The following is a 9,859-nucleotide window of genomic DNA, read 5'->3' on the forward strand; positions in this document are numbered from 1 at the left end:
GTCTCACAAGAGCAGAGTAGAGAAGCAGCAGCCTGATAGTAAAAGGAAGCAAGCCTAACACAGGGAAACTGCTGCTGTTTCCTTATTTACTTGTCTCTTCTAAGAGAAGGAAAAAAAAAGGGGGGGAAGGGGGGGAATGCAGAGGGAAAAGTCCTTTAAACGGGAGCAGTGAACGTGCACCAGTAATCAGCCAAAGCCCTGCCAAGCAAATCTTTTGTCCGAGTGTCTGCCCAAAATCAAAACCCCGCACTCAGCAGGCCCCATTACCAGTGGTTCTGCCTACGAAGCAGGAAAGCGTAAAGCCCCCTGTTCTCACTGCTTTGTTAAAAGCCCTCATAACACCAGTGCTGTCTCACCCTGCTCCCCCCCGCCAGCTGCTATATAGTGGGGTGTCCAACATTTCTGTCCATCGTGGGTTTGGTTTGGCTCCTGCTTTTAGTCTTGGATAGGCACCAGCAGAAAATGTCTCAATATTCAGGAAAAGTAAGTAATGACCCAAGTGCTTCCCTTTCAGCCTGGGCCAGAGAGCCCGAGCATCCTCCAGGTTGAAGGGAGCAGGTCGGGATGCGATGTGAGCGATGATACCGGGAGCAAATTTGGTAGCAGGGACAGGGAGGGTGCGGCAGAAGGAGCTGTGTTTCGGGAGCGGAGTTTCCTGTTTAAACATTCCTGCTGGAAATATGTGTGAGTGAGTACGAGGCAGCGAGAAATGTTGTAAATGCGGGATGCGCTGCGTTCCCAGAAAAACAAATACAGCTCTTAGGAAAAAATGCCAGTGATGCCGTGCTCCTCTTGCTGGAAAGCAGCTAAAGAAACCCTGGAATGATGCATCTGCAAGAGATGGGGCCAGCCGTGCCCCTGCTCCTCATCACGGGCCCATTCTCCTCCCTCTCCATAGATCACTTTCTATGAAGGCAAATGCTTCACAGGCAGGAAGCTGGAGGTCTGCGGCAGCTGCGGCAGCTTCCAAGACCAAGGATTCCTCAACCGGGTCAACTCCATCTGCGTCCAGAGCGGGGCCTGGGTCTGCTTTGATCACCCCAACTTCCGAGGGCAGCAGTACATCCTGGAGCATGGCGAATACCCCGATTTCTATCGCTGGAATGGTCGCAGCGACCACCTGGGCTCCTGCCGACCCGTTGGGATGGTGAGTGGGTGCGTCTGGTTCTCCCGGTTGGAGCATCAGCAGGACAGAGCTGTAGTTGGGCTTTGTTTCTCCTGGTCACAGGAGCCCCATGAATAAGCATAATAAAAGTCTTTAGAAATAATAGACCTCCTTGAGAAGGAAATTGTTTCCTGGGGAAGGTTTGTCCCCCCCTGGAGTGGTCTTCACAGGCCACAAAGCTGCGCTGCAGTTTCCCATGGCTGCTAGTCAGGAGGAAGACGCATCGCCTTCCTCCCACAGAGCGAAACGCAGTGGCTTTAATGGGATAAGGTTCCCCATGGTTTCTCAGACGAGGGGGCAAGGTCCTGCCAGCATCACATGCTTTTTCCTTTATAATGTGAGTCCCTGTGGAATACTCATGGGGGGATTAGGAAGGAGGTTCGCTGCCCAAGGCAAGTTTGAGCCGTGGCAGCCTGCTTTCCCCATGCACCCAGAGGGCAAGCAGGCAGTCTGAGGGCTTTCCCAACCAGACCCGTGGGCTGCTCCTAGCTGCATTTTCTGCTGTTGCAAACCTCTCCCTGTAATCCTAACCTAAACCCACTGTTTTCCCCATACTATGGAGCCCTCCCCCACCCCCTCATGAAGCTTTTGAAAGCATTGCCCAGAGGAAGGTTTAATTGGGAAGATTAAAAATTAGCAAAGAAAAGTGAATCTGGGTTAGGTCTTTCTGCTCAGCTCCTATCACTGGTGACATCTGGGGCAATCATAAACCCACTTGGAGCTTGGGGGGTTTCTCACTGGCCCCAAAGCTGCTTTCAAGTCTGTAACATCCCTCCTAATGCACCTCCGTGGCCCATACGTGGAGGGATGCTCTGCCCCAGGCCCTGGAGCCCTGCTGGCATGAGGATGTGCTCCTCCTTTCTGGTCCACGTTTTTCCCTGTGAGATGCCAGTGAGTGCTTCGAGGCATTTCTGCAGGGCAGATTCCCAGAGGAATGTTTGCTCAGGCACGGTATCCGCTTGGCTGCTGCTGGCGGCTGCCTGCTGTGGGGTTTGGCATCGCAGCCCGGCCGTAGTGTGCGTTGACGTTGTTTGTTTGAAATATGCATTTAGGTATGCTTTGAATTTGGCTTAAAAACACCCTTCCAGCTCGCTCTGTCCCATATACGTGTGCCACGAGCTGCAGAAACCTCCCTGGCGCGATTTTCTGTCATGTCACCCTCAAGGGCTCACAGCAACGATGATGCTGGGAAAGGTTCCTTTTCTTTTCCATTGCTTTATTTTCCTTAAGGAAAGGCAGAACATCCCCTGTCAGGAGCAGCAGCTGCACATGGATCTGGAAGCAATACAAATTAGCTTAGGGAAATAGTCTAGCATGTCTGTACGCTCTAGATATGTATGGCTTTTTGCTGTGTGTGTGTATGGAGAGCCGGGGCTGTAGCTGATGCTGTATTTGGGATGAAGGGTTTGTGGGCTGGAGGGGGGCATCTGCAGATGAGCAAGTGGCAGCGCAGCCCACAAGTGATGGGTCTGCATGTGGACGGCAGCTGTGGGAAGGTGCAGCTGGGTGCAGAGACGATGGCTTCTGGCTGCTTTCCCAGTTGGCACGGTGTGCTGGGAGGTGGCACGAGTTTGTGTGTGTTCTGTGCGTCCTGGCACCCGTGCTGTCGGACTGCTTTTCACACTCCTCTTCCGAAGCACCCTTCCATCCTCCTCTCGGTCTGATAAAAGCCAGGGAAATAACCTGCTGTGCTTCTTTCTGGTTGACTCGAACCCCTCTGTCCGCAGCATGGCGAGCACTACAGGATCCAAATATTTGAGGGGAGCCATTTCAGTGGTCCCAGCCTGGAGCTGACAGAAGATTGCTCCTTCCTGCAGGGACAAGGCTGGGACAAGACCTGCATCAATGCCCTCAAAGTGTATGGCGACGGCGCGTAAGTAACCGCTAGTGTCCCGGCACGGTGCTTCCTGCCCTGGACCCTTTGTACCAAGCACTGCAGGGGAATTAGGTGGCCGCAGAGACTCTCCCCTTCCTGGAAAAGCCTGTTGGTGCTGGGGGGACTTGGAGAAAGCCTAGAACTGTGAGTTAAGCCTATGGTCTAAAGGGGAATTTTGGTGCCTGCCCATTCAGAGCTGCTTCAAAGGGGTATGGCTTTTGGAGGGCGGCAACTAAGCACATGCTGCAAGAGCTCTGAGATACCTTTTCAAGGTGTATGAAACAAGAAGCCTAAAACCAGCTTCTTTGCTTCTTCTTTCCCTCTTTCTCTCTCCCGGTCTTTCTGTCTTGCTTTCACATTTCTGTGCATGTTTCCAAACACCTCTTTAAAATCCATGCAGAGGCTTTTGGGGGGGGGTGGATGGATGTGTCTGGGTGAGGCAGCTCAGGGATTTTGCTTTGCAAAGTGGCTTCACCAAGGCTTGCCGCAACACCGAAAAGCTCCTCCTCGAGCAGCAAAAACGAGACAGTGGTGCTTAACTTTAAAATTACTCCCTGTCTCTGAAAGACAGGGGTAACTGTGGTGGTGATGCACAGCCACCCCAATGAGGGGTTTAGGTCACCCTCAATGCCTTGCGAACCCGCTTTGCAGATGTGTTGCTGATGCTCAGCCCCGTCCTCCTGCCCCTGCAGATGCTCCTGGAAGCCTCAGCAGGAAGTCAGCTTTGCCTGTTTCTTGCTGCTGGGTGGCAGTTCGCATTTTCTCTAGTGTCAGTCCTTTTAATGCTATTAATCTTGTTGTGAGAGGGGCTGTTACCCATCCATCTCCTCTTCCCTCTGTCCGACAATTGCATTTTCACTGCAAGTGTGCTTGGAGTGCAGGGATGCTGTGAAATCCTCCCAGAGCCTCTGCCTGGGAGAGGCACAGGGGAAGCCCTGCAGGGCTGGGAGTCCTGGACTGGATATTGTGCATCCCACCCGCATCCGGTGTGGGAGGTTGGACCCTTTCTGCCCAACAGCAGTTTTTTCCTGGAATTGGAAAAGGGTTGTTGCCATCCAAGCTCGGGACACCCTGGCAGTGAGTGTCCTGTAGGACCCTCCGATTCAGCCAAGACCTCTCCCAAAACCCAGGCTTATGATGAGGCCGTGGTGGTTCATTAAATCTAAGGAGCAGAGCTACCAGCTCCTGATGGGAAGAAATGGCCAGAGCCCACCGGGGACCCCATCGGTGCTGAGCATTTGAAACAAAAGGCATTTGAGTACCAGTGCTATAAAGCCCAGAGAGCGCCTGTGAGTACTCTGGCAAGAGCTCTAGGGCCAATTATTTACCACATGTCTCCCTGCAGCAGAGGCTGGAGCTTGAGAAGTTGGGAAGGTGCCCAGAAACTTTCAAGCACTTACATTTTCAGATTGATTTTGCCCCTCCCCTACAAAACCTATAAGGGGCACACCGCTTGCTTGCCTTCGCAGGGAGCCTGGGCTGTTCATGTTAACATTACACGACTTCGCAAAGGCTTTGAGTAGTGCTCAAATAGGGGAAAAAATGAACTACTGAGAGGAGCGTGGTGAGGAAACCCACTGGGTTTTGTAGCATTACATGCAGACCCCAGGAAGGTGGTTGTTGCAAGTGCATGGAAAGGTCTGTAAAGGCCATTAAAAGCAGGATGGTGCAGTGGGACCTGCTGGCCCCAGGCTGCAGGAGGAGGAGGGAAGGAGGAGATACTGCAGCAGAGGTGAGACCAGGCAGAAGAAAGAGACCCTGCAGCACTGCTTTTCTCGTTTGGATGGACCGTATAACCCCAGGTGACCCCGGAGCTGCTGCAGGTGCAGCTGGACCCAGGACTCATCTATGACCATCTGGGGAGTAGAGGGAATGGGATCACAGAATCATAGAATAGGTAGGGTTGGAAAGGACCTTAATCATGTAGTTCCAATCCCCCTGCCATGGGCAGGGATGGTTCACGCTAGACCATGTCGCCAGAGATGAGGGGAGTTTCAGCCACAGGCTGTCTCCAGCACATCCCCAGCCTGAAAGTGGGTCAGGTTTACCCTGTGCATGTTGAAAGCAGGTGTAAGCAGCATCTTTCGAAGCTCTCTGCCCACCGAAATTTCACTCTGCAATTTCCCCTCTTAATTCCCACAATGCAACATCCGTTGGATACAGAAATATTTGCTTCCCCTTCAAAATCCGTGGATGGTGTCATGTGCTGTTAAAAAGCTGCTGCCTGTACTTGTGGGGGTGGCCATGCCTGCAGGAAGTGATAAGGGATCACCTGGAAACATGGGAATGGAGAGAAACATCTGCCTTTGGTGTGGTGCGCGGTGGGGCTGAGTGTGCGCAGCACCTTTCCTGCTGCCCTTTGTGGCTGGCGACTGCTATCCCACACAGCCAGAAACAGTGATGCTAAAGCTGTTAAATCCATCCTGGAAATGAGATTGCTATTTCGGAGCACTTTTGAGGTGTTACCGCCTCCTCGGAAGCTGTTGCGGGTTTGCATGGTGAGTGGCTTTGCCCGTCCCACGGGCAGAGCCAGCTCCAGTATCACATATGGTATCATCTGGTTTTAGATGAAGACGTGCGCTTCTTGTCCTCCTTTGTGCCTCAGCCACTCCACAGAGGATTGCCTAGAAATAACAACTTTCAAAAGCTGAATTTGTTTTACAGTCTGGGAGAAAATACCCCAAAAAGAGTTTTTCTATGCTACAGTGACATAACTCAGAGGAACCAAATGAACCATTTATCCTGCTGAAGCATTTATGGCATTTGGTAGATGTTCTGCAGTCAGGCTGTGAAATATCGACCAGAACAGGTACCCAAACGTTGCCGCTCAATAACCGATGCGTATTTCTTGGCAGAGGTAAGGGCTGCTCATGGCACTGCTCAGGTCCTACATGGAGAATGAGTGACCTCAAGCCCTGCTGAAAGCATCCTGCTTGATTCAGGCTGGAGCTGCAGCACTCTGTTGTTAGCTTTTCATCATGAACAGACAGTTTTGGCTTACAGAGCTTGAGCTGGTTCCATGAGAGTTTTATTTCTGTGTCCTCTGGGTTTATGTGCTAATGAAACACAGCACCGAGATGTCTGAGGGCTGTGTGCTATGTGCCTGGATCAGCTCTCCCATGCTGGGCTTGAGGACAGGATCTTCTGTGTTTTTTGTTTCTGGGCTCCTGACTGACTTGATTTCCTCGCTTGCTCATGGTGTAAGAGAATGTAAATTTTAAGCAATAAAGGAATAGCTAATAAGCCATGCAAGCCTTCACTCATCACCTTGCACTGCCAATACACTTTTCTCCCGTCTTTCTGCTATTCCTTTTGTTCCTCTTATTTGCAGCCTTTCCTTAAGCAGAGGGGAAGGCCTGTGGGTTCTTATCACCACACTAGGTCCTACAGTCTCCTTTCATCTACCCCAAGGCCTGTCCCATTTGCTCCATGCAACTATGCAGACCATCAGCCACACGTCTGGAGAGAGACACAGCAGTGTTGGTAAAGACAGTGACTATGAGGGGCTGCTCTACCCTCTGTACTATTGCCCAGGGTCCACTAGTTGTTGAAAGATGCACTAGGGCAAAGCAAAGCTGGAAGAGCTACCATGTCCTGGTGGGCCAGCAGCGCCCATGCTCACTGCAATGCAATGTTTTCAATAGCGTTAGGTGCTCTCAGCAGGAGCGAGTGATTGGGAGCTACAGAAAATAGGATTGGGAGCTCTTTTCAGGAGAGCTTGAGGGAGAGATGGTGAGCTGATGGAGAAAAGAGACCCATGATGATCCAAAACTATGGAGAGGTGCATATAAGATGAAGGGACGGGGTAGGAAAGGAAGAAAGCCATGTGTGCCTTGTGAACAAGGCTGAAGTGTAACTAGAAGAGCAGGATAATTTTAGAAGCGGTTCTTCATTAAGCTGAAGAGCTGAGCACGCTCTCGAACAGTGCACATCATGGTCTGTGATGGGGGGACATGTCTTCAGGGCAACCTGCTATTACACTCACATGAGCAGCGGGCAGCCTTCTCCATGCGCTGCAAATTAAGCTTCAAAGGAAAAGCCTGAGGATGACTTTGTAATTCCAGTCCAGATATAAACCGGCTGCAAAAAGTGCCAAAGAATGAAGTTGTTTGTTCGCAGGAAACGCTCGGGATCCAAATGCCTTGGCTGAGCACGTTGCAGCGATGCTGCAGAAAAGGGTCAGGCAAGTGCGGGCAGCAGGGTGGAGAGGGGCACCAGGCAGATGTGTGCTCGATGTGCCATTGTATTGGTGCTCAGGCACATGGGAGAAGGGATCCACCATGGTCCCCCCTGGTGTCCTGTCAGGAGCACGAAAGAAGCCCAAATATGTCAAGGAATGGGGAAGGTGCCTCAACTGAATACCATAGTTTTTTGCTTATTGTTGAAATAATGCCCGTGGGTGGCTGGCTTTATAAACAACATTTTTCCTTGTCCTCCAGCCTTTTGCTCTGGGTCAGACTGTGAGCTGAGTTCACCAGCTGCTGTCTGACTCTGGAGGCCCATCAGTCTTTCCCCCATCCGGTACTTGAACAAGTTTGTGCCTGGAAATCCCACACGCAGTGGGTCCCAGCCCTGCTGTCACAGCTGAATTCCTGGGAAGAGACAGATCACAGAAAGCAAATTAATTGGAGGATTGTATTTGTGCTCTGCCAATAGACAGGACAAGCAGAGAGATCCTTAAAAACATCCCTGAAACAGTGGGAAGAGAAGAACAAGGCAGAGATGAGCAGTTCAGCAGTGATGGGGTGGAAAGCTGACGATAAGACTAACAGAGTAATGGCAAGGCTTTGTTAAAAGGCATCAGAGATTTAGAGGAAAGAGGTGACAGTTGTGGCCATGTTAAGGTCATATCTTGGGCTGTATTAAAAGGAGGGTGAGAAGAGTAGCAGAATTTGTTACTCTTGACCATCAGAATTCTTCCCTACTTTATGTCCTTCACATAGGGAATGACATGCCAAGAGACTTGCCAATGGAGAAAGACATAGGCAAGCTAGCTGAAGTCAGGCATGCTAAAGTCACCATGGTTGTTGAGTGTTGTATCTATTTGACTGTATCCCAAGGGAAAGTTGTAGTTAACTCTGGACATAAAGTGAAGATAACTGAGTCAGGTCCTGCTCTCTGTTGGAAAGCACCGATGAGAGGCCACTGAGAATTACTAGCAAAGAGAGACATTATTAAATATGGTTCCCATCATAGCTACTGAGTCAGTTTAAAGAGGTAAAACATCCTTCAAGCATTGCACATTTCTCCTTACAGTCCAAAATGGGTTTATCCAGCGGCTGAAGGAATTCACATCCTTCTTTAGCACGATCAGATGCTCTTAAATTGTTTCTATTGCACATGATGAAGCTGAGAGAGATCGATTCCTACAAGCAGTGTGAAGCAGGGAGCCCCTGGTCCCAGGCTTCATCACTGGCGTAACCCTTAACGATTTCCTCTACAGGCAAGATCTAGTCTGGCTGTGGATAACTGCCAGACTGCACTGGAAATGGGGAGAAGCACCAGCTGTTAACTCCATCAGGGTCATTTCTGTTTGCAGCATAGGATCAGGACTGCAGAGGGACCCTCAGGCCCTGGTAGTTTGCAGCAATATAGTGCCTAACTGCAGCCGCTCAGTGTGGGCACCTCACATGACTACACTGCTGAGACCTGAATAACCCTTCCTTTCTGCTCAGGTGGGTGCTGTACGAGGAGCCCAACTATCGAGGCCGTATGTACGTGGTGGAGCGGGGCGAGTTCAGCAACTTCAATGCATGGCAGGCGCGCAGCGCAAGCGTCCAGTCCATCAGAAGAGTCATCAACTACTTCTAGCTGAGCTTTCATCCTACCAGCGACGGCCTGCTGAGACCGGGCATCACCCTTCTTCCCAGTCACTGACTGGAATAAATGGTTAAACACCAGCTTTTGGCTCTAAATACTTTTCTTCCATCACTTGCTTGAGTTCAATAGGGAACAGACCTACAAACTTTCTAAGCTTGATTTATGTGCTATGAATTTGCTTTTTTATTCTGCAGTGATTTATAATGAGGGCATGGATGTGATGGGCCAGAACTGGTGGTGACAACCACCATGCACCACATGCTTCCCAGTGCAGTTGTGGTCTGACACATGTTCACTCTGCCCCATCCAGAGCCACCTCGTGATGGACCCAGCTGACTCCTAATGCCCGGAGGGGGTCACGTTGCTGCATACGTGTGCCGTGAGCTCAGGCGCACAGCCTTCGGAGGGTCTGCTCATGCCATGTGAGGACACACGGGAAGATTATGTCAGGATCCAGCTGACTCGCAGGGTCTGAGCACAACATGCTGGGCCTGGTGCGAAGGTGATAGAAATCATTCATCCTGAGTAGTTACTGCGACTTTAGATCAGCACGCATTAAAAGATGTATTCAAAGAACAATATTCCCTCAAGGTACAAAGCCTGAGCAACCTTCTCTTTGCTTCCTGATTCATAAACTCTTCAGGAGACAACGACAATTTGAGCGGGTAGCAGTAGAGAAGAACAGCCACAGCACTGCCACTTTACAGAACCCTCTTCCCATCCATCTGTCCCTTTGGTGTTCCCAGTTCATCCCATCAGTTGTGGTGCCCCTGAACCCCATTTGATGCTTGGCAGCTGGGATAGGAAGAGCCCTGTGTGTTCAGCTATGGATCATCCACTACAGCTGGGGCACATCCCCTTGCATGCAGTGTCCAGGTAGCATCCTTTCTGCAAAATCATAGCTGTGTTCAGTATTAGCTAAGAGACTTTCTGGTATTTCAGGAAGAGATAATTTTATTATTTTCACTCCATTATTCCATTAACTGTTAAGGCTTGGC

At 50.6% G+C, this 9,859-nt stretch overlaps 1 protein-coding gene across 1 annotated transcript; it reads left to right on the plus strand.

Moving 5' to 3' along the window:
• Positions 1-462: 462 nt before the first annotated feature.
• Positions 463-8,871, plus strand: CRYGN (crystallin gamma N). Its single transcript, XM_065669262.1, has 4 exons — positions 463-483; positions 899-1,147; positions 2,893-3,038; positions 8,717-8,871. Exons 1-4 carry the CDS (start codon positions 463-465, stop codon positions 8,850-8,852), a joined length of 552 nt encoding a protein of 183 aa, XP_065525334.1. The 3' UTR covers positions 8,853-8,871.
• The last annotated feature ends 988 nt before the right edge of the window (positions 8,872-9,859 follow it).

This window comes from Lathamus discolor, chromosome 2, assembly GCF_037157495.1.
Source record: "Lathamus discolor isolate bLatDis1 chromosome 2, bLatDis1.hap1, whole genome shotgun sequence".
Lineage (NCBI taxonomy): Eukaryota > Metazoa > Chordata > Aves > Psittaciformes > Psittacidae > Lathamus > Lathamus discolor.